At 62.3% G+C, this 22,209-nt stretch overlaps 1 protein-coding gene across 1 annotated transcript in view; it reads left to right on the forward strand.

Annotated features, from left to right (window-relative positions):
- Nucleotides 1-23: 23 nt before the first annotated feature.
- Nucleotides 24-22,209, forward strand: part of SCRIB (scribble planar cell polarity protein) — a 23,896-nt gene continuing 1,710 nt past the window's right edge. Inside the window, exons 1-31 of the mRNA XM_007956122.1 lie at nucleotides 24-182; nucleotides 1,065-1,182; nucleotides 1,263-1,341; nucleotides 1,423-1,512; nucleotides 1,630-1,686; nucleotides 1,774-1,837; nucleotides 1,968-2,042; nucleotides 2,138-2,282; nucleotides 2,545-2,663; nucleotides 4,123-4,322; nucleotides 4,671-4,837; nucleotides 4,907-5,037; nucleotides 5,124-5,252; nucleotides 5,492-5,647; nucleotides 5,806-6,159; nucleotides 6,968-7,030; nucleotides 7,309-7,398; nucleotides 8,088-8,165; nucleotides 8,628-8,951; nucleotides 9,067-9,147; nucleotides 9,227-9,478; nucleotides 9,916-10,026; nucleotides 10,129-10,305; nucleotides 10,393-10,509; nucleotides 10,923-11,108; nucleotides 19,043-19,153; nucleotides 19,230-19,286; nucleotides 19,541-19,615; nucleotides 21,090-21,152; nucleotides 21,818-21,925; nucleotides 22,031-22,200. Coding sequence (XP_007954313.1) covers nucleotides 24-182; nucleotides 1,065-1,182; nucleotides 1,263-1,341; nucleotides 1,423-1,512; nucleotides 1,630-1,686; nucleotides 1,774-1,837; nucleotides 1,968-2,042; nucleotides 2,138-2,282; nucleotides 2,545-2,663; nucleotides 4,123-4,322; nucleotides 4,671-4,837; nucleotides 4,907-5,037; nucleotides 5,124-5,252; nucleotides 5,492-5,647; nucleotides 5,806-6,159; nucleotides 6,968-7,030; nucleotides 7,309-7,398; nucleotides 8,088-8,165; nucleotides 8,628-8,951; nucleotides 9,067-9,147; nucleotides 9,227-9,478; nucleotides 9,916-10,026; nucleotides 10,129-10,305; nucleotides 10,393-10,509; nucleotides 10,923-11,108; nucleotides 19,043-19,153; nucleotides 19,230-19,286; nucleotides 19,541-19,615; nucleotides 21,090-21,152; nucleotides 21,818-21,925; nucleotides 22,031-22,200 — 4,106 coding nt within the window. The remainder of the gene's footprint in view (nucleotides 183-1,064; nucleotides 1,183-1,262; nucleotides 1,342-1,422; nucleotides 1,513-1,629; nucleotides 1,687-1,773; nucleotides 1,838-1,967; nucleotides 2,043-2,137; nucleotides 2,283-2,544; nucleotides 2,664-4,122; nucleotides 4,323-4,670; nucleotides 4,838-4,906; nucleotides 5,038-5,123; nucleotides 5,253-5,491; nucleotides 5,648-5,805; nucleotides 6,160-6,967; nucleotides 7,031-7,308; nucleotides 7,399-8,087; nucleotides 8,166-8,627; nucleotides 8,952-9,066; nucleotides 9,148-9,226; nucleotides 9,479-9,915; nucleotides 10,027-10,128; nucleotides 10,306-10,392; nucleotides 10,510-10,922; nucleotides 11,109-19,042; nucleotides 19,154-19,229; nucleotides 19,287-19,540; nucleotides 19,616-21,089; nucleotides 21,153-21,817; nucleotides 21,926-22,030; nucleotides 22,201-22,209) is intronic.

Consider the following 22,209-nt stretch of genomic DNA (forward strand, 5'->3'; position numbering starts at 1 on the left):
GCCCGCGTTTGCCCGCCCGCACCATGCTCAAGTGCATCCCGCTGTGGCGCTGCAACCGGCACGTGGAGTCGGTGGACCGGCGGCACTGCTCGCTGCAGGCGGTGCCCGAGGAGATCTACCGCTACAGCCGCAGCCTGGAGGAGCTGCTCCTGGACGCCAACCAGCTGCGCGAGCTGCCCAAGGTGAGCGGCGGCACCTGCTCGGCGCCGGCGTTCGCCGGCCGCGCGGGGGCAGCGCAGCGTCCGGGCGGGCCGTGCTGGTTCTTTCTGGCCGGGGCCGCGCTCTCCGGCCCCACCCTCCCGGCTGGCTCGGCCGCCTGGGCTGGCACCGGGGGACGGCGGCCTTCGGGTGCCTGCGTGGGGGTCACGGGCCCGGCGAGCGGGCACTCGTAGGGGCAGCAGCAGGACGGAGGGCTGGCCGATCGGTTCCAACGTGCATGCTCTCGGGGCTCCCGGTACTCTCAGAGGTGGGCGCCGGCCGCCCCCACGTGCCGCTCGCCACCCTTCTCGGCCGCGTGGCCGTGTGGGGCGCTCCAGAGAGGTCCCTCGCCGGGGTTGATAGCCCCAGCGGGCGGGCCTTCGTGGTTCCTGCAGCTCTTGACTCTGATGCTGACCCTTGGTGCTTTCTCCTGGGATGCTGGTCGACTAGGTTCCTGCTCCCCGCCGGCTGGTCCAGCCGCTGGAGTGCAGTGGCACAAACCAGGCCGGCCACCCCCAGGGGCTCATCTGCGGGTGGCAGAGGCAAAGGGAGTGGAGCCCTCTGGCAAACCGCTGGGTGGCCATGAGGAGGCTGGCTGGGCCGGAGCCAGGGCCTCTCAGCTGAGGTTTGCACCTGTGAGCTGCACCACATCTTGAGGAGTGGTAGGCCTTTGCCCAGGGGTGGCAGAGGTCTTGGTCCCCGGCTTCACAGGTTGGGGACTGGAAGTCAGATCTTGCTGACCTCGCCTTAGACCGGCTTGTCATGGTGGGCCCCTCGACTCCCAGGGGGCACACGTGACCTGCAGACCCTGTCCAGGCTCGCTTGTGCTGGGGGGGCCAGCGTGTTCACTACACCCCTGCCTACAGCCCTTTTTCCGCCTGCTGAACCTCCGGAAGTTAGGCCTCAGTGACAACGAGATCCAGCGCCTACCCCCCGAGGTGGCCAACTTCATGCAGCTGGTGGAACTGGACGTGTCTCGGAACGGTGCGGAGAGGGGTGGGGCAGGGGCTCGGCGCTCTGGGCGGCTGGCGGGTTCTTTCCTGCTGACCCATCCCCTGTCACAGACATCCCTGAGATCCCGGAGAGCATCAAGTTCTGCAGGGCTCTGGAGATCGCCGACTTCAGCGGGAACCCTCTGTCCAGGTGGGGAGCGGCTGGGGGCACAGCGGGGGGGCTGTGGCCCTGGCCTGGGGGGCTGAAGTGGCTCTCTGTCCTCCCTCCCAGGCTCCCTGACGGCTTCACTCAGCTACGGAGCCTGGCTCACCTGGCCCTGAATGACGTGTCCCTGCAGGCGCTGCCGGGGGATGTGGGCAAGTGAGTGCCCTCAGGACTAGGGCCTCCTCCCTGATCTAGGCAGCCCCACTGCACCTGTTTCTCTGTCTCCTTCGTTTGTGTCCCTCACGCCCTGCCCCCCACCCTGGTCTCTCTCAGCCTTGCCAACCTGGTGACCCTGGAGCTGCGGGAGAATCTGCTGAAGTCCCTGCCAGCGTAAGTGCCCCGGCCCTCGCCACCCAGCGGGCAGCCATGGGGCCTGGGGCCTTGGATCGCCGTGGGCCACACTCTGTCTCCCTGCAGGTCCTTGTCCTTCCTGGTCAAGCTGGAACAGCTGGATCTTGGAGGCAATGACCTGGAAGTGCTGGTTTGTGTTGGGTCTGGTAGGGGCGGGGTTGGGCCCCGTCACACCCATCCCCTACCTGGGCCTGGAAGTACAGAGGCGGGGCTGGTGGGGCCCTGTCCCTGACGCACCTGTGCCTCACCTGCCCTCGCAGCCGGACACTCTGGGGGCCCTGCCCAACCTTCGAGAGCTGTGGTTGGACCGGAACCAGTTGTCAGCCCTGCCCCCAGTGAGTAGGGACACGGTGCTCCCTGGGCGCGCCCACGCAGCCCTCCCTCATTGCCTGGTGGCACAGTTTTCCTTGTGCCTGTGCCTGGCCCTCAGGAGCTTGGAAACCTGCGACGCCTCGTGTGTCTGGACGTGTCAGAGAACCGGCTGGAGGAGTTACCCGCAGAGCTTGGTGGGCTGGCACTGCTCACAGACCTGCTGCTGTCCCAGAACCTGCTGCAACGGCTGCCCGACGGCATTGGTGCGTGGGGCAGGGAGGGGACACAGGCGCAGAGCCACCTCTGGCCCGGCCGGGCCTGAGAGCATCTTGTTAGCGGGCACGTGTGGAGTTGCAGCCAGGGCTGGGGGAGGATGCTGAGAAGGTCTCTGATCTCAACGGGGTGGGAAGGGCAGGCTGAGCCGGGGCTGCAGCACGCTGGTCGTCGCCCAGGGTCTGGGTCAGCCGCCCAGGAGGGTGCCCAACCTCCACGCACTCACCCCTGCCCCCGTCTCTGTACTGCCAGGCCAGCTGAAGCAGCTGTCCATCCTGAAGGTGGACCAGAACCGCCTGTGTGAAGTGACCGAGGCCATCGGTGACTGTGAGAACCTGTCTGAACTGATCCTGACCGAGAACCTCCTGACAGTGAGGCCTGGCCCTGGGGCCTGGGCGGGGGTGGTGACTCCAGCACAGGCCAGCTCTGGGCGGGCAGCAGTGCCAGAGTGTGGAGCAGACATGGAGTGTGCTGGGGATGCTCGTGCACATGCAAATGTGCACTGGTCACCAGCGTGTGGGGGAAGCATGCGAGTGGAGGTGCGTTTGCATGCAAATGTGTACGGGAACAGGTTTCTGTGTAGGTGCCTGCTGGTGGCACGTACACGTTGAATGTGTGCAAGCACACGTTGGGTACGGGTATCTACAGAGATGGGTAACTAGGTGGGGTCACGTGCACGAAGGTGTATGTACGTGTGCGTGTGTGCACGGGTATGTGCACTTAGGTGTGTATCGGTACAGCTCTCTGCGGGTAGGCGTGTGTTGGTACGTGAACGTGTGGACGTGCCCATACAGATGGTTATGCATATGGGGGGGCGTGTGCACAGGCACGTGAGTATCTGCTGATACGAGTGTATATGTAGTCATACGTGAAGGTCTGTGTATGTGTAACTGTGTATCTGGTCACATGGATTTGTACGTTTAGACGTGTGTGCAGGTATATGTGGTTGTGGGTAGACAGGTACAGGCACATGTGTGTATTTTCAAGCAAGTACACATACAGATGGAGATAGTGGCGTGTGTGCGTATGCAAACGTGAGCCTAAAAACATAGGTGGTTGTGCGTGTACGTCTGTACAGGTAAGCACGGAGGTGGGAGTGACTGTGCGGCCAGGTGAACACACATGTACGTAAGGGTGGGAGGCCTGTGTGTGTAGTCACGTGTGTATAAGTAAGTGGGAGTAACAGCGTGTCTCACAGAGTTCTCGCAGTGCTGAGGAAGTCTGCTCAAGAGAGAGCTTCCTGGGCAAAAGTTGTGGCTGGGACGGGTGGTCAGAGAGGCTAGGTGTGGAGCCCTCTCGGATAGGGGTAAAAAGTTGGACGGTACTTTTTACCTTGCTATGGGACACAAGGATAGGAGGTGACGTGCGTTTGGCAGAGGGTGAGCTAGAAGGTGGGGGTCAGCTCGCTGAGTCATCATGAGGCCAGGAGAGTGAGGGTGGGGAGGTCTGGGCCAAGGAGATTCAATAAGGGAGGTGATGGGTGGGCATGTGGGCAGAGTGGAAGCAGGGCCAAGGTGGCAGAGCCCCAGGACGGATGTGCCCAGGAGGTAGGCTGGGTTGGGGAGCCCTGGGCACGGTGCCGCTGAGCAGGAGCAGGCAGTGCCAGGGCCCAGGTGGCTCCCAGGGCGTTTCCAAGGAGAGTGGACAGCTGGCGTGGCCCTAGGCTCTCAAGCTGGGGCTCCAGAAGGCACAGAGACAGTGGCTACCATCCTGGGCTCGCCTAGCTCTGTGTCGGTAGTAGGGCTGCAAGGTCAGCGGCAGTGGGTAGCAGGGAAGACTGTCCTCAGGGTGGAAAGGGAGGAGGACCCTCAGGTGCTGCCTCCTGCCCAGGCCCTGCCCCGATCGCTGGGCAAGTTGACCAAGCTGACCAATCTCAACGTGGACCGGAACCGCCTGGAGGGGCTGCCGCCCGAGATCGGCAGCTGTGCTGCACTCAGTGTCCTCTCCTTGAGGGACAACCGCCTGGCTGTCCTCCCTCCAGAACTTGCCCACACAGCTGAGCTCCATGTGCTGGATGTGGCTGGGAACCGGTAAGCTCGGCCTAACCCTGCACCCACCTGCCCAGCTGACCACACCCACAGCCCTGGCCCATCCTCTGGGTCACACCCACACTCCTCTTTCCTGCCCTCCTGGTCACACCCACAGCCCTGGCCTGACTATACTTACGTTCCACCCCACCTTCCTGGCCACGCAGTACTCTCCTGTGCATCCCTGACCCCACCCACACTCCTGGCCCACTCTCCTAACCACACCTACATTCCTCTGCCCCACCCCCTGACCACACCCACACCCCTGACCACATCCACACTCAGCCCCGCCCTCCCAGCCATGCCCACAGTGTTGGCCACACTCCTGCTGACTGAGACCACTCCTTGCAGGCTGCAGAGTCTGCCCTTCGCCCTCACCCACCTCAACCTCAAGGCCCTGTGGCTGGCCGAGAACCAGGCCCAGCCCATGCTGCGCTTCCAGACGGAAGATGATTCCACAACAGGGGAGAAGGTGCTCACCTGCTACCTGCTGCCCCAGCAGCCCCTGCCCAGCCTCGGTAGGTGATGGTGTCCAGGGCGGGCTGGGCCCCCGCAGGTTGCAATGGCCTGACACTGGCCTCCCACAGAGGATGCCGGGCCTCAGAACAGCCCCAGTGAGAGCTGGAGCGACGCCCCGCTGAGCCGCGTCAGTGTCATCCACTTCCAGGAGGTCCTCGCGGGCGCTGAGGATGCTGAGGAGGCCGCTTCCGAGACACGGGTATGGGGAGGAGGGGGGCCCTGGGTGGGGCACCTCCGCCACCCCGCCTGACCTGTGCCCCTGCCCCTCACCTTGTCCCCCTGCAGGGCCTGCAGCGCCGTGCCACGCCTCACCCCAGTGAACTCAAGGTGATGAAGAGGGGCATTGAGGAGCGACGGGGAGAACGCCCCTGCCGGCCGGGCCCTGGGCAGCCCTCGCCCTCACCCTCAGAGGAGGTGTCGGCGGACCTGCGGGTAGGGTCGCCGCAGAGGGCTAGGGCAGGCTGGAGCTTAGGCAGGGACGTGATGCCCCCAGTGAGTGGGGAGACGGGCTGGGGGGGTTGCCTGCAGCCAGGACAGAGGGCAAGCAGTGCAGGGTGGGAAGGTGAGGGACCAGCGCCCAGGGTGGCACGGCTCAGGTGGTAGCTACCCAGGAGGGGGTGAGTGCTGCAGCTAACCCCCGCGTCCCACTGCAGGAGAAGAGGCTGAGCACCGAGTCCGGGCTGAGCGAGGCCTCGCGGCCGTCTGCTAGCACCGCTTCTGAGGGAGAGCCTGAGGGCCCCCCAGCGGAGGTGGAAGACTGGGGCCAGCAGGAGGCCACGCCGGCCAGCCTGGAGGCTGAGTATGAGGAGGTGAGGTTGGGCGGGCAGGCACCCCCCGGGGGTCACCGCAGCGTGGGCTGCTGTGATGCTGTGCCGACAGCATCTAGGGTGCACGTAGGTGGGCTCCCTCCACCGCAGGGCCTCGGGGCAGGGCCAGGCGGCCACCTCCTTGACACACATACCCACAGCCCACAGTTCGCTTTGCGGAAGACACGCTGCTCCCGCGAGAGGACAGCGAGGATGAAGAGGGGCAGCCCGAGGCGCAGTGGCCCGTACCAGGTGGGCGACAGCGACTCATCCGCAAGGACACGCCACATTACAAGAAGCACTTCAAGGTCTCCAAACTGCCGCAGCCTGAGGCCGTCGCGGCCTTGTTGCAAGGCGTGCGGCCGGATGGGGAGGGCCCAGGGCCCAGCAGCTGGCACAACGGCCCCCATATGCCCTGGGCTCCTCGGGCTGAGGAGGAAGAGGAGGAGGAGGAAGAGGAGGAGGAAGACGGGGTGCGAGACGAGGAGACCCTGGCCTCTGCACCCAACGTCAAGGTGGGTCTGGCCCCCCCGTGCTCTGACACTCAGCCCATGGAGCAGCATGTGAACCCCCAAGGCTAGCACACAGTTGCCTCGGCAGCCCAGCCATCTCCCATAGGTGAGGGCTTCACCCACTCCACTCGGGGCCTGTGGCTCCGTGGGCTCTGCAGATGTGCCAGCTGGTGAGGGGCGCACAGGGCCCCCTGCAGCTGTAGGTGCAGCACGGAGCTTCCCTGCACCCTGGCTTCTGTAAAGACCACCTCTTGTTGCCAGCCCTGTGGCCTTGCCCTGAGGCCTGGCTGGCTGGCAGCCCTTGAACACATTGAGTTCAGAGCCTGGGCCCTCCCCAGGCTTCCCGAGGGTCACCTCCACCCTGCTGGTGGCAGTATTTCAGTGGTTCCTGTCCTGAGGTGGCCTGAGATGACGCAGGGTTGGGGCCAAGGTGATCTGGAGACCCTGGGGTTCCCCGTGCAGCAGGGGCTCTGGAGATGCTGAGCCGGCCCAGAGGGAAGCCAAGGGAGTGGGCTGGTTTCTCACTAAACAGCCTCAGACTCCCAAATCCCAAATAGGGATACCCCCTACTCCCAGAGGATCCAGGAGCCCTCACAGCCACAGGCTGGGTGCATGCCTCACCACTCCAAGGTGCAAGCAGTGCAGTGGGTGGGTGCCTCACCACCCCAGGGTGCAGGTGGTACAGTTGGCAGGCGCTGGGGCTGTGGGGCTTGGTGTGCGTGCTCTCTTTCTGCCTCGCAGCCGGGCCGGGCGGTGGCAGGCTGGCGGTGGCAGCTCTGACCTGCATGCCTCGCTGGTCCTGTCCTAACAGGGGGTGTCGTTTGACCAGGCCAATAACCTGCTGATAGAGCCCGCCCGCATTGAGGAAGAGGAGGTCGGTACCCCCACCGCTCTTGCTGGCTTCTGGGCTGCGGGCTCTTGCACTCTGTCCTTCCTTGGCTTACACAGCTTTTCCCAGGGGCCACCCCATACTTGCACACCCCACCTGCCACCTGGAAGCCCCTGTGCTGTGGGTGTAGCCTCTGGTCTCCACTGCCCAGGGGCAGGCAAGCCCTCCTGCCCATGTTCCCAGGGCCTGGCTACCAGGAGGACCGGGTCATCCCACGCCCTTTGCTGGGCAGACCTGGACGTACTGTGTGCTTCCATTCCCAGCTGACGCTTACCATCCTACGGCAGACAGGGGGCCTGGGCATCAGCATCGCGGGAGGCAAGGGCTCCACTCCTTACAAGGGAGACGATGAGGTGAGGGCTCGTGTCGCCTCTCTCCACCCACTCCCATGCCGCCCCTCGTCGTCCCGCCTCAAGTCTGGTACCTTTGCCTCATGGTCCCTCTCTCGTGGTCCCACCTCGTCCCTGGTACCTTTGTCTTTCATGGTCCCTCTCGTGGTCCCGCCTCATCTCCAGTACCTTTGCCTGCCTCTCTCCAGCTTTTCGCTGTTCTGAGCGGTGTCACTTGGTGACTTTGGGGCTCGTGGTAACTTTTTTTCTGGGTCTTGCTTGCACTTGGAGTTTCCTGCTGCTAGACGAATGTACTCACGCTTGGTGCCTGGGCACAAAGAGACAGGAGCAGGCCACCAAGGTGCCCACGCTGGTTAACGTCGGAGGGCCCTTACTCTCCCCACGGTCTCGCTCTCTCTGTTACGGCCTTAGGTGTAGCACAGGGCCACAGCCCTGTGTCCTGCACCCCGGGACCACATGGTGGCCTGCACCCACAACCAGCAGCAGAGCTCCAGCCCTCGCATCCCCACCAAGTCCCAACGGGATCCACACCTGGGTTGGGTGCCTGGAGCCTTGGCAGAGTGGCGTGGTCAGGGCCGGGCCGGGAGCTGGTCTCCCACGGCATGAAGGCTTCTAGGCCCTTGTGCCTGCTGTGGGTTTCCCAAGGACACCCCGGCTTGCTGCCCCGCTGACCTCAGACCTATGTCCTGCAGGGTGTGTTCATCTCTCGCGTGTCAGAGGAGGGCCCTGCGGCCCGGGCTGGGGTCCGCGTGGGGGACAAGCTCTTGGAGGTGAGTCCTCGGTGGCTGCTTGCAGCCTGTACTCGGGGTGCTCCTCCCACCCCTTCCTGCTCTGCAGGCTCTCGACAAGGCCCAGGGGGCTGCCTGCTCCTGTGAGGGGCTTGCTCGGCAGCCCTGCTGGGGAGTCCAGGAGGCCTGCTGCCATGGAAGCGGTTGGGGGACTCATCCGGAAGGGGGGCCGAGCCCTTGGCACCCAGCCCTTCTGCCTGGCATGCATGTTGGGGGGTCATGGGGAGCAGGGCCTGGGGGTGCCCTTCCCACACGGGGGGCGTGGAGACACCGTGGCTGGGTCAGGAGAGTACGCCGGGCAGGGGTCCGCTCCTCCAGCCTGTGCCCTGGCCCCAGGGCCACACGGCACCCACAGGCAGGAGGGCGGCAGTCACCAGGAGATTAGGCTGGAGCCTGGGGACTCGGTCAGTCTTGGGCTGGGGGTGACGGCCGCCTGTCCTGCAGGTGAACGGCGTGGCCCTGCAGGATGCAGAGCACCACGCGGCGGTGGAGGCCCTGCGGGGCGCTGGCAGCACGGTGCACATGCGGGTGTGGCGGGAGCGCATGGTGGAGCCCGAGAACGCCGTCACCGTGACGCCGCTGCGGCCCGAGGACGACTACAGCCCCCGGGAGAGGCGCGGGGGCGGCCTGCGCCTGCCTCTGCCCCCAGCTGAGGCCCCCGGGCCCCTGCGCCAGCACCACGCCGTCTGCCTGGTGCGCAGCGACAAGGGGCTGGGCTTCAGCATCGCTGGAGGGAAAGGTTCTACGCCTTACCGGGCCGGTGACACGGTGAGACCAGGGGGTGGGTGGAGCCTGGGGCAGGCGCAGTTGCTCAGGCTCCCTGAGAGTGGTGGCGGCCGGGGCACAGGGCACGGGCCTCCCTTACCGCTGGGCACCCCCACAGGGCATCTTCATCTCTCGCATCGCAGAGGGTGGCGCTGCCCACCGTGCAGGCACCCTGCAGGTTGGCGACCGCGTCCTGTCGGTGAGTGGGGTGGCCTGGGGAGAAGGGCTGGCTGCACCCCGTCTCCCGCTGGCTCGCTCACCAGGCGCTGCTCTTGCAGATCAATGGGGTGGACATGACTGAGGCCCGGCACGACCACGCCGTGTCTCTGCTCACGGCCGCCTCACCCACCATCGCCCTGCTGCTGGAGAGGGAGGCCGGGCCACCCCAGCCCCCCAGTCCTCCCCCACATTCCTCTCCCCCCCTTGCTGTTGCCATCACCCCAACCACAGCCACCCCTGGGGAGCCCCGGCCACCAAGGCTGGCCCCCGGCCTGCTGACCGCTGCCCTGGAGGGGCCCTACCCAGTGGAGGTGAGACTCTCCTTGGCCCCCATCACCTTTGCTGCTCTGAGGACGTGGGCTGTGGTTCCCTGGACCTGTTCCTGTGGCGGCAGTGCCAGGTGTTCTGTGGCTAACTGAGTCCACAGTCAGCTGACTTTTGCTGTGGTTCTCACTCCCGACTCCTGCTATGTGCCCCCAGACGGCCTGTGCCCCCCAATGCCGCTGCCACCCGCCTAGTCCTGGCCATGGTCGCTAGGGCTGTGGCTAGAACTGACAGGTCCTGTCCCTTCCTCTGGACACAGGGGATACCCCACTTGTCACCCCTGATACTGCTTGTGCCTTTGGGTGATACCTACTTTCTCTGGGCCCCATGGTTGGGAAAGCGCCCTCCCGGCCACACCCCCTCTGTTGTGGGTCCTGGTGACAGCGCACAACCCCTGAAGGCTCCCCCACCCCCGTGTTCCCAGGAGATCCGGCTGCCCAGAGCGGGAGGTCCTCTGGGGCTCAGCATTGTCGGGGGCTCTGACCACTCTAGCCACCCATTTGGCATCCAGGAACCAGGCGTGTTCATTTCCAAGGTAGGGGAAGCACGGCACCACCTGGGTGGGTGCCAGCAAGGAGGCCGTTTCCCGACGGGCCTGGTCAGCGGCCCCCACCCACCAGGCTGCCTCCCCGCCCAGGTGCTCCCCCGGGGCCTGGCTGCACGCAGCGGCCTTCAGGTCGGGGACCGAATCCTGGCTGTGAACGGACAGGACATCCGGGAAGCCACGCACCAGGAGGCAGTCAGTGCCCTGCTCCGGCCCTGCCTAGAGCTGTGTCTGCTCGTACGCAGGGACCCACCGCCCCCAGGCATGAGGGTAGGTGCCAGGGCCGGGGCCAAGGATGGGAGAGGTTTTGTGCCCATGCCCACTGCCAACCCCAGCTGCCTGCCCGCCCTGTCCCAGGAGCTATGTATTCAGAAGGCTCCCGGCGAGAAGCTGGGCATCAGCATCCGTGGGGGCGCCAAAGGTCACGCGGGGAACCCCTGTGACCCCACCGATGAAGGTGTTTTCATTTCCAAGGTGAGGCTGCATCCCAGTGCTGGAAGGTGGGGACTGGGTGCCGGGAGGTAGGAGGCGGGAGGTAGGAGTCAGGTCCTGGGAGGTGGGTGCTGAGTGCAGGGAGGTGGGTGCTAGGTGCAGGGAGGCAGATGCTGGGTGCTGGGAGGTGGGTTCTGGGTACTGGGAGGTGGGAGCTAGGAGGCAGGTGCTAGGAGGTAGGGGCTGGGTGCAGGGAGCTGGATGTTGGGTGCTGGGAGACAGGAGTTAGGAGGCAGGTGTTGGGAAGCAGGAGCTGGGAGGCAGGTGCTGGGTGCTGGGAGGTAGGAACTAGAAGGCTAGTGCTAGGAGGTGGGTGCTGGGTACTGGGAGGTGGGAGCCAGCTGCAAGGAGGTGGGTGCTAGGAGGTGGGTGCTGGGTGCACCATGTCTCTGCAGGTGAGCCCCACGGGGGCAGCAGGCCGGGATGGCCGGCTGAGGGTGGGGCTGCGGCTGCTGGAGGTGAACCAGCAGAGCCTGCTGGGCCTGACACATGCGGAGGCCGTGCAGCTGCTGCGTGGTGTGGGAGACACCCTTACCGTACTCGTCTGCGATGGCTTCGACACCAGTGCCACTGGCCTGGAGGTCAGTGTGTATGTGTAGCCCGGAAGGCATGTAGGGCAGTCGGGGATAGCCCATGCCTGGGGGCTTTTGTTGGGGAACAACTTTGTCCCAGAGTCAGTCCAGTTGGATGCATGTTCTAAGATGGAGAGGAGGGGGCAGGGCGCCATGGCAGGGAACTTGGTCACGTGGCCAGAACAGAGGTGGTTAGGACCCTGCCCAGGCATGGCCTGGGCCCAAGCCGAGTAGCCAGCGCCCCTGAAGGGTGTGCACAGCCCGCCCTCCAGCAGGTCCTCTGTCCCGTGGCTTGTTCCAGACTCTGGGTCCCAGACAAGCCGTCCCGTCCTGCCCCATGGGGACCCCCTGGCCTGCTCTCTGGCTCTCCTTCCCCGCCCACCCTGGCCTATGGGCACGTCCTGAGGGTCCTAGGACAAGGCTCTGGCTCCTCCTCAGGGCTGTCTCGAGTGCTGCGTCCCTCTGGGTGGGCCGTGTCCTTGGGGCTGTCTCGAGTGCTGCGTCCCTCTGGGTGGGCCGTGTCCTCGGGGCCCCGAGTGCTGCGTCCCTCTGGGTGGGCCGCACGCCCCCGCACCACCAGTGGGCCATCGTTTGCCACTTCATCCTGTCATCATGCTGATGGGGTGGGTTTGCCTCTCTTTCTACACTGCACCTCAGGCTGTGGTAACCACGGCAACTGCTTCCGGGGCTGGGACCACCAGCTGGGTCCTTGCTGTCCTTCCCCCAAGTGTGCTCATAGGAGCCCCACCTGGCCCGCCCCATGTGGTTAGCACACAGGCCCTGCAGCCAGCGGCTGCTGAGAAGAGGGCATGGGGGCTGCGTCTTTGGACCTGGGCTCCGACCTCATGAGGGAGGGCTTTGTTAGCACCAGCTACAGGCTGACTCCTGGGAGGCGGAGCTCAGACATGCCACCAGCCCACAGCTGTCCCCCAGTTCTGACACCAGCCGTCCCTCCCACAGCCTACTTCCCTTCTGGGTTCTTTTTCTAGTGATTGCAGTGGCCACACACAATGCAAAGGCAGTCCTCTCGGTTGTGGGCTTTATCGGGGAAGGAACAGGTTATCATTCAGGTTCGGGAACAACTCGGGGTCCAGTTCTTCAGTCCAGACAGCCTCCTCTTGGCCTGGCCTCTGCCCTGCTCAGGCAACTTAACAGCTCGTAGCTTGGCCAACAGATGCACCGCCAGCAGGCCTCCTGCCCAGAGACGCTCAGCTTCTCGCTGCGTGGGCAGCAGGCCTGCTGCTCTGTCCCATGCCGGCCTCAGTTCTGCTCCCGTGTCACTGCCGTCTCTGTGCGGCGTCTACTCCTGGCTCTTCTCATGACTTGATGGCAGTGGGATCCCCCTTCCACCCCCAGCAGGGCTCACTCTAAGGCTAGCGGGATAGCAAAACAGATCCCCACATTAGGGTTCCAGACACCTTATTTGCATGGTCCCACCCCACGAGGGGGCCATGTACCATATTTACATTACTCATGTCTGGTCCCATTGGTGGGCTGCCTGACTCTGGCACAGTCCCACCCAGTCATCGGGTGGGAGTCACGCAGCTCGGCTGGGAGGCACGTGAAGTAACTGCGGGGCTGCCGTCAGGTCAGTGGGCTCTAGGCGTCCACATCACAGCTCCCGTGCCGTCTTCCCCCCAACCCTGTGTGTGGGTGGTTCCGCTGTGGTTACCACACCCCGTCTCATGGAGGGTCTCCTCCCTTCTCACCTCCGTTGTACTAGACGTGATGCCCTTTCCTAGCGAGCGCTCTTCCCTGGCATGCCCCAAGCGAGCCAGTGTCGTCCTCCTCGCTCTCGAGAAATGTGTGCTTTTAACCCTCCGAGAAGATTGGTTTGCCTTTCCGATGGTCCACTCCTCCGGTCTTCCCTAGTCATCCAGCCTTCGCGAATGTGTTCCACGGCTCGGGTCAGGCGCCTCTTCATCATTGAGGTGACATCGTTGCTTTTCTCGGGACATTAGAGAGGTCTTTGCAGATTTGCCCAGTGGAATGTGGTGTTTGAGTTCTGGACTGCTGGACGTCGACTGTGGGTCATGTCGAGTGGAATCGTTGATGGCTTCAGTTCCCTGCGTTGATCGCAGGGATCCATTGACCCCTAAGGTTTTCGTCAGCTGACTTTTGGAAGTAGATCATGGCAGGCCTTTCTTCCAAGTCTGAGTCTGGAAGCTCTGCTGAAACCTGCCCGTGGGTGAGGCTGCTGGTGTTTGAAACACCATGACATAGCTTCCAGCAGCCCAGCAACACGCAGCCCCCACGGTACAACACGCTGACAGACGGCACGCTTGCAGGTGGGATGCAGAAAAGGCTTCACCTTGTGTTTATTGCTTTACAGTGTAAACGCAGGCTGTTTTATTTAGCACACACACTTACTTTAGAGCCCTTAATTCAGAGAAAAGGAGAACAAAAATGGAGTCCCCGTGAAGGGTTCACACCTGCTGAGCGTATATGGAAGCAGGTCCCAGCTCAGCCCCTTCCTCCCCAGAGGCTGCCCAGCTGGCGCTGGGGTGCCATTTCCACCATTGGGTGGCTGTGCACTGGCCCTGTCCTTGGTGAGTGGTGCGGCGTTGCCCAGCTGTCCCCCGCTGTGAGTCGATACCTGACAGGCCGGGTCACCCACTTCTTTTCTCCAGTCTGCTTGTTCCCGTGCGTTTTGTCTTCTGAACAAGTTCGCCACATTCTCGCAGCCCACACTGGGCACTGGGATTCGCTTTGTAGGACTTTGTTCCTAGTGTGAATGAGCTTGTTCCGAGTACATTCATGGGTGGCTTCTGTTTTCTTACTCATCTTGTTGTTAGGGGCTGTCCAGCGGGCTCTGCCTCACAGCGGCCCTGTGCGCAACAGCGCAAAGCTCTGCCTGGCCCTGCGCCGGCCACACAACCCTTGCTGTGCACGAGCCCATCCTGCAGCCACGTGGGTAGATCCACCTCGTTGAGGGCCTTCCCTTTTCCCTGACCCTCCACTTTACCAAGCATGACATCCTGCTCCAGGAAATGGTCCCTTCTGACAACGTGACCAAAGTAGGTGAGACGAAGTCTGGCCATTCTCGCCTCCAAGGAGCATTCCGGCTGCACTTCTTCCAGGACAGATCTGTTCGTTCTTTTAGCAGTCCATGGTACCTTCAGCGTTCTTCACCAGCACCACAACTCAGAAGCATAGACTCTTCTTCGGTCTTCCTTGTTCCTTATCCAGCTCACGTGCACGTGAGGTGACTGAGCATGTCATGGCCTGGGTCAGGGCCCCTTAACTCATTTTAGCAGATCTAACCAGACCACTACTGTCAAGCAGATCCCAGCTCAGGGCGACACCATGTGTTGCAGTAGGACTCTGCTCCATCGGGTTTTCCAGGGCGCACTCGTCAGCGAGCGATCACCAGGTCTCTCTCCCCAGGTGTCTCTGGGCAGGTTTGAGCCACCAGCCTTCAGGTTAGCAGCCGAGCGTGTTCACTGGCCACTCAGGTTCCTCACAGATCCTGGTAAATGGCTTGTGTTTCACCTTCAGGTGGAAGCCCTGTTGTCTGAGGTGGCGCTGGGGGGCTCCTGCCCAGCATCTCACCTCGCAGGCACTGCTCTGGTCTCATTGGCTTAGTGGGACTCTGGTCCTGTAGGTGGTGGGGGCGGCCAGTGTCCTTGCCCTGTGCCTAACGTTGAAGACCCTGTTTCTTCCTGTAACATGATACCTGCCGTGGGGACTCTCGTAGCACATTCTACACCTAGGAAGTGGTCTCTCTCTCTGAGTGAGGTGACCTGCCGTCTGAAACGGGTGTTGAGTTTTCTGAAGGCCTCGGTGGTTTTCACTTCTGGGTTTGCGTAGCTAGTGTGATGTTTCAAGGCTCAGGAGCCAGCTGCCTTCTCAGCGTTGGGCCTCCCCCCATAGGACCACTGTGGCTTTGGGGCCCCTGTGGCAGTGCGTCACAGCCCCCCTTCTCGTTTTTCTAAAACTCAGCTCACTGGACTCCTGCAAACCGTGGGGCCCCTGTAGGCGGGATTACCGGCTGTGGTCTGACTTTCTGAACCTCACGCTGACCAGTTTCTGCCTCGGCTCAGGGGCCGCTGTCCCAGCTCTGGAGACCATCTGGGAGGCTGGGTGGGCAGGGGAGGTGACGCAGACCGAGCACAACCAGCTCCTGCCAGCAGCACCGTCGTGATCCCCGAGCCCTTCTGGAGTGACATCACTCCCCAGGAGCCTTTCTGCTCTGGTCTTCAGTACGTCTGGGGTGAAGTCGGGCCCACCCTTCGTTCCCTCCTGCTTGCTCTACAGTCACACCCGCTTCTCGAGCCTGACGGTCTTGCTCTCTCGCTGGTCACCCTTCAGAGGCTTCCCGTAGTTCATGGTCTTCTGCAGAAGGAGCCTTTGGACTTGACCAGCACTTTTCCTCTTCAGGGCTGACTTCTGCTCAAAGGACAAAGATGTGGTTCGTTCTGCATTTAACACTTTGACTTTTCCACAGATCCGTCCATAAAGAAGAGGTCTTCTTCGTTAGTTTCTTTAGGATGCTGAAATAGGAATGTCCACAGTGAAGGCTTGGGAAACCCTCACGTCTCTCCTTCCGTTTGTCAGTTTCTGGAGTAACAAGTTGGTGCCCGGCAGCCTCCGAGGACGGTCAGCGAACTGTCCGCCATCGTGAACTTGTGGGCCTTGCCTTCTTGATGTGTTTTGATCCATTGTTTTTGATGCCCCATTGTCCTGCTGTGGTGTTGGCACGAGTGTTTGTGTTGTTATGTTGTCACATAACTTCTGTGGTCACCAAAAACATCCCTGCTCTCTAAAGTGACATGTCCTATATGTCCCTGCTGCAGACCTGGAGGGAGCCCCTTCTGTAGGGAGTCCTGCTTCCTCTTAGCGGGAAGTGGTGTTTAGACACCACGGTTGTGTGCGAGGTGCTCACTGCTGCTGGGTTGCGGGGCTTCCACGGCTGTGCAGTGAACAGAGCTGGGAGCGGACACTGTAGAAGGGAGGTTGGGGGTTTGTTTTGCTACTTTTGAGTCACATCTAAGATGACAGGGCTTTTTCTCATTTTCCACAGTTTGTACGTGTTGTTGTTGCCGTAATTCCCCTCGGTTTCAGGCTAGCAGCACAGGCTCATCACTGTTGGTAGGACCCTCGGGAACCATTAGGGCTGACCGTCCTGCTCCTTGTCCTCAGGATCTGTCCTTTAGGCTGCACAAGCAACATGCTGTCTTTTCAAGTCACTGAAATCGTTCTTCGCACGGTTATGCTACCAGCGCAACATTTTGTTAGGCTTGTTTGCTTTTTTGTTCCAAGTTCTTTTTCTTGATTGTATAAACCTTTACATGGATCTAAAGTCCAAACTAGAAAACAAGGTCCCTGTGAAAATCCTGGCTTCATCTCTGGCCCTCCACCCCATAGTCTTGTTTTCCTTCTTGGTCTACCCTGCCCTTGTTTCTAAAAAGTACAAGTGAAGATGTCACGTAGTGTCACACACAGAAAAGCTACAGGGAAAATACCAGGAGCTTCCTACTCAGACCACAAGCCGGAGTCACCAGCTGTCCTGAGGATGTCCTCTGTAGCTGCTGGACTCAAGGGGCATGGCCCCTGTACCTCCTTCAGTCTGAGAGGTCTGTCCCAGCCCTCATGACTCTGATGCCTCGTGAGCAGAGACCCTTAGGGGCACATCCTTTACTTTGGTTTGTCTGATGTTTCCTCACGATGAGTTTCTGTGTGTGTGGTTTTGGCAGGATGTTCACTGAGGTGATGCCGTGTCTTCTCAACCTCCTGTGAGACCGCTTGATGATATCTGTCCCATTATTGACAAGCTTACCGCCAGTCATTTGGCTTTGGTGGTCTTGGCTAGGTTTCTTCACTGCAGAGTCTCTTTTCCTTGTGTAACTAACAAGTATCTTGTGGGAGGTGCTGTGAGATCCTGTCACTGTCCCCTTCCTTGTCACCTTTCCACTTCCTAGTGCCAGCCTTTTCCAGTGCTTCTTGAATTAGTTCTTGGCGTGGCTCAGTGGTGATGGTCTTGCCTGTGGTCCCGGCAGCTGCTCTGCTGTGATGTGTTCATCCCTTTACCCGTCTGTGTGGACACTCAGATTGGTACTCTTTCCAGTGGATCATCGTTTGTTCCTGCCATTACTCAAACTGTCCCTGACCTGGCCAGTGCAAGGGTCCAGGCTGGTCCCTTCCTGGCACGGTGTGTTCTGGCCTCATCTCACTCGTCCCTGCCCAGCCCTGGACAGCATGATTCCCTTTGTACAGTGGTCTTTAAGAGCTGGGGTGTGCTCATGGCTGTCAGGTGGGCGTGGCCTCAGGACCTTCCGTGGACAGAGCACACACGTCAAATAACTGGGAAAGCCCACTTGCCCGCCCACACCTCAGCACCTGGGCAGCCCCTTTAGTACCAGATCACCCTTTTCTCATCATCCTTGTCCCTGTGTGTGCGGCCATCCTCCCTGCCCACCAGCACCCGCCTCCCAGCGGGTCTGACCATTTTGCCCAAGCAGGAGGAAGGCTCCTTGCTGTTTGCTGTTTAACCCGCTGACTTGGGCAGAATCTGAAGGTCTGAGTCCCCACTGTCCTGGTTCCCTAGTGCTAGCTGCAATAACAGAAACACCCCAGGTGGGGGCTTGAACAAGCAGACACCTCTTTTCTCACAGTTCAGGAGGCTGGAAGGTCACGGGCAGGGTGCCGGCTCCAGGGCAAGGCTGTCTCTCTCTTGGTTCCAGGGAAAAGTCCTGTCTCTCCAGCTTCTGCTGCCTAGTTCCTTGGGGATCTCATGTCTTGGCACCTGTGTTCCCCCATCTCTGCTTCCTGGTTCGCTTGTTTCATCTCTTTTATATCTCAAAAGAGATGGACTCAAGACACACCCTACACTAATCCTGCCTCCTTCACATAACAAAGACACCCATTACCTCAGGCATGTGGAGGAGGATTGACAACACCATGGAGGGGTGGAGGGCGTGATCCAGTCCATAACACCCCTTGTAGCCCCACTCTTACCATGTTGCCAGGTCTCTGGGGAGGTCTCTGCTTTACGTATTTAGCTGCTGGCTTGTTCAGCGTGTAGTTTATGACACTTGACCCTCCTTGCGCATTGTGCCTTCTGTCCAAGTCCCTCTTTGTCCCTCGTTTTGTCTGACCTTGAACCTCGTGTTACCTGGGGTGTTACTTCCTGTCCTGGCGTTCTCAACCTGGCACCCACTGCCCCCCCTTTTCCTTTCCACTTTACAAGGCACGGGGGCTGGGCCTGATGTTTCATCCACATTGACAGTGTCCCTCCTTCAGGGTTCCCCGCTGCCACTCAGGTGCCCCCCATCTCCCTCCCTGCTCCTGTGCAGGTGGCACCAGTCCTTCCCTCCTGTCCCTTGGGTTAGTGGTTGAAGTGTTTGTACCTGTGTTTGTCCTTGACACTCATATCCAAGCACGGTCTTGACCAGATGCCATCACACACCAGGAGCCCCACCCACCTGCCCTACTGCAATAGGCCGGCACTGTGGCCTTTCTCCCCAGACCCCTCCAGCCTTCCCAGGCCTGGGTCTGGACTGAGGACCTGAGGCCCAGGAACGAGGACCAAGCTTCTCGCACACAGTATGCCGTTTGTCTGAAGAGTGCTTACCACTCACACCGCAAACTCTAGACACGGCCTCCGCCCAGAGTGTGCCGCCCTGGGCCCAGCTGCACGCGCCCCTCCCTCTCCTCATACTGTCCACACCCTGAGTGCCTGGACAGTTGGCTTATCCCCGCCCTCTGCTGCAGGTGTCAGCCCAGAGCCTGGTGTCCAGTAGACATGATCCGTGCTCACAGCAGCTGTGTGAGCCGTGCACTGTGGCCTCCCCACGTCACAGATGGGGACACAGTGTGGGGACAGTGACACCCTATCCAGGGCCACGCAGCTGGGCTGCCCCTGGTCTGCACACCGCGCTGCTGATCCCGGCAGGTCAGCATCAGGGCCTGCCCCCCTCATACCTGCTCTTCCCTCCTCTCAGGTGTCCCCAGGTGTCATCGTCAACCCTTTTGTAGCAGGCGTCAGCCGCCGGAACAGCCTGGACAGCATCTCCTCTGTGGACCGGGAGCTGAGCCCCGAGGGCTCCGGCAAGGTCAGAGTGCTACAGCCGGGCCGGGCCCAGGAGCCTGCAGCTGTCAGTCCCTGACCCTCACGTGCTTTGCTCACAGGACAAGGAGCTGGCTGGCCAGACCCCACCACAGGGGCCAGAGGCCACAGAAGCCACGGTGAGTGTCAAGCTGTCCCCATTGTCAGCTCTGGCTGGGCCCTGAGGGGCAGATGCGGCCTGTGGGGTGGTAGGCAAATGGGGCCAGGTGCTCCAGGGGCCTTTGTGCCCTTCTGATCAGGGTGTTGCCCGGGAGGCTGCAGCCCAGGGCACCCACATGTGTGCCCAGCCCACCTCTGGTCTCCAGACCATCTGCTGGCCGTGGCTGCCCCTGCAGTGCTGTTCCCCAGCTGCAACCTTTGTCCCACTCCCCAGGGTCGGAGCCCAGAGCTGCTGAAGCTGGACTACCGGGCGCTGGCTGCGGTACCCTGCGCTGGCAGCATGCAGAGGGTCAGTGTTGGGTTGATGCCCACTGTCTGTCTCTGCCTTGACTCTTCCTTTACCTAGCACCAAAGGACGGGGCTTTCTGGTAGGGGAGCTGGGCATAAGGTGATGCCACCCCTCGGGCCCACAGGCCACGAGGCCGGAACCTGGAGTGGGAGCAGGACAGGTGGGCCGCACTGGGGTGCTGCAGCGGTGGGGCCGGGGCTATGCCGAGGAACAGGGGCCTGGGGTGTGTTGGGACAGGCGCCAGGACAGCCCACCCTCATGCTAGGCCCCCTGCTAGCCTCCCTCTGCCAAAGGCCCTTCCTTCTCCTGGCACCAGCCCATATTGGGTCCCTGACCACACCCACTGGGGGTACATCCACTCTGGGAGAGCAGTGTGTGAGCAGGGCAGGGCAGCATAGCCCCCAAGAGTCCAGGTCCCAGGCCTCCTACTCTCTAAACTGGCCACCCTCATGCCCCTTGAGGCCCCAAGCTGGAGCCCGGCCTCCTGGCCTGGCCTCATTCCTGAGCCCACCCAATGAGGGGAGAGCCTGAGCCTTTGACAGACCTGACCTGGCCCCATCCTGGCCTTCATGCCCAGCAGGGTAGCAATGGGGTGAGGCAGAGGTATCTGAGACCAGAACCATCATGTCTCGATGAGGCTGGGCACACAGGCCTGGACAGCCTGGAGCAGCTGTGAGGCCGTGGGCAACCGGACAGCTGCCTGGGTGTGGTCCCTCGGGCATGGGCAGGGCTGGGGGGGAGAGCGTTCCAAGCTAAAGATAACTTCCCAGGATGTGTTTGTCAGCTGGTGGCAGAGCCCCGAGGGAGCACAGGAGCTGAGGTGTGCTGGGCCAGGGAACCTCTTCCGCCCTACAGGGAGCAGGCAGGCTTTGGGACTTGGGTGCAGACCCTGCCAGGCTGGGCCACTAAGCTGAGGAGGGGATGCCCCCAGGAGGGGCAGCAGCTGTGGATCTAGCTGAGGGGCCTTGAGGCTTGGCTGCCTCCGGGGCTTCAGGTCTGAGTAGGCTGGGGGCACACAGGGGGGATGGCCGGGGGCTGTGTGGGTGGGGCTTCCTGTATCCTGTGTCCCCACAGCCTTCCTCCTGATGCCTGCCCTCTCCCGTTTCGTCTTGATCTGTCCTTCTGCCTGTCTCCTTCTCTCCCCGCTTTCCCTGTGAAGCTCCAGAGAGTCCTGAGGGCTGTCCCACTACCACCCACTGCCTGGGGGCACAGCCAAGGGCCAGGCCTCCCCACGGGTGTGAGGGCAGAGGGCATGCCTAGAAGACTCCAAGCCACCGCCCTTCGGGGACAACCCCTTTGTCCTGGCTGAGTGGCTGCCCAGGCCTCCCTGGGGAGTGACCCCAGGCTGGGGTTGGGCTGGGGAGATGAGGACCAGCCTTGGGGCTGCCCAGACAAGCACCTACCCCGAGCAGCTGGGAGCCCTGGCCTCTACCCGGGCCACCAGGCATTGCCTACGTGCCACCCCGTCCCACAGGTACCATCAGGGCCCACTGGAGGTTGGACTGCTGAGGCCATCTGCTCTCCTGGCAGCCAGCGGGTGAGTGTCCTGAGATGGGTGCCCAAGAAGAGAGGAAGACAGTGGGGGCTGGGTGCTCTGGGGCCTCCTCCCAGCTGCCACCCTTCATGGTCAGTGCCTAGTCTGACCCTTTGTCACCCCCTTGGATAATGTGGCATCTTGTCTGAGGGCACAGACTGTGGACACCTTCCGGGCCCCAAGGAGCTTAAAGAGTCGGGGAGGGGAGCTGGGCTTGTATTCTCAGCTCCACACCAGTAGGCAGGGCCACGCCCACCAGGGCCACCACCCCCTCCTCCCTGCCCAGCCACCGCACCTGCTGGCCACCCCTCCGTGCTCTCCCAGGCCTGAGCTACAGTGCCCTCTGCCTGCCTGGTCTGCTGCACTGGGAGGGGGCCCTCTGGGCGCACCATGCATATGGCCCCGGACCCAGGCACCCTCCCCACCCCCACCCATCCTCGGATCCCTCCCCTTTGGCTCCCTTCGTGCCCCCTGCAGACCAAACCTGGGGTGATCCAGCCTGGCCTGGGGGTGCCCCGTCCCCTGGGGACAGAGAGGGGCCCCATTCCATGAGTGCACTGAGCCAGTAGGCAGAGGTGGCCAAGGTGGCCGGCTCCGGGCTCCTGGTGAGCCAGGGCAGCTGCCAGCCACCTGCCGCCCACACCGCTCATACGCCCCCCGGCCCCCAGCCGCCATCCCCGCCCTCCCCGGACCAGCTGCCTGCCAACGTGAAGCAGGCCTACCGGACCTTCGCCGCTGTGCCCACGCAGCGCTCGCCCGACGACGCCTCGTCCCAGGTAGGCGGGGGCAGCCGCGGGCCCCCCCAGCTGCGGCGCGGACCCCATCCCAACTGCACCCCAGAGGGGGCCGGCCAGCCAGGCCTCAGCGCCCCGTCCCCACAGCCCACCGTGCCCGGGCCCGCGGCCTCTCCTGAGCAGCTGTCTTTCCGCGAGCGGCAGAAGTACTTCGAGCTGGAGGTGCGGGTGCCCCAGGCAGAGGGTCCACCCAAGCGCGTGTCTCTGGTGGGCGCCCATGACCTCCGCAAGATGCAGGAGGAGGAGGGTGAGCGGGGGCGGGGCCT

Source organism: Orycteropus afer, unplaced genomic scaffold, assembly GCF_000298275.1.
Source record: "Orycteropus afer afer isolate SDZICR_OR568_19922 unplaced genomic scaffold, OryAfe1.0 scaffold00574, whole genome shotgun sequence".
Lineage (NCBI taxonomy): Eukaryota > Metazoa > Chordata > Mammalia > Tubulidentata > Orycteropodidae > Orycteropus > Orycteropus afer.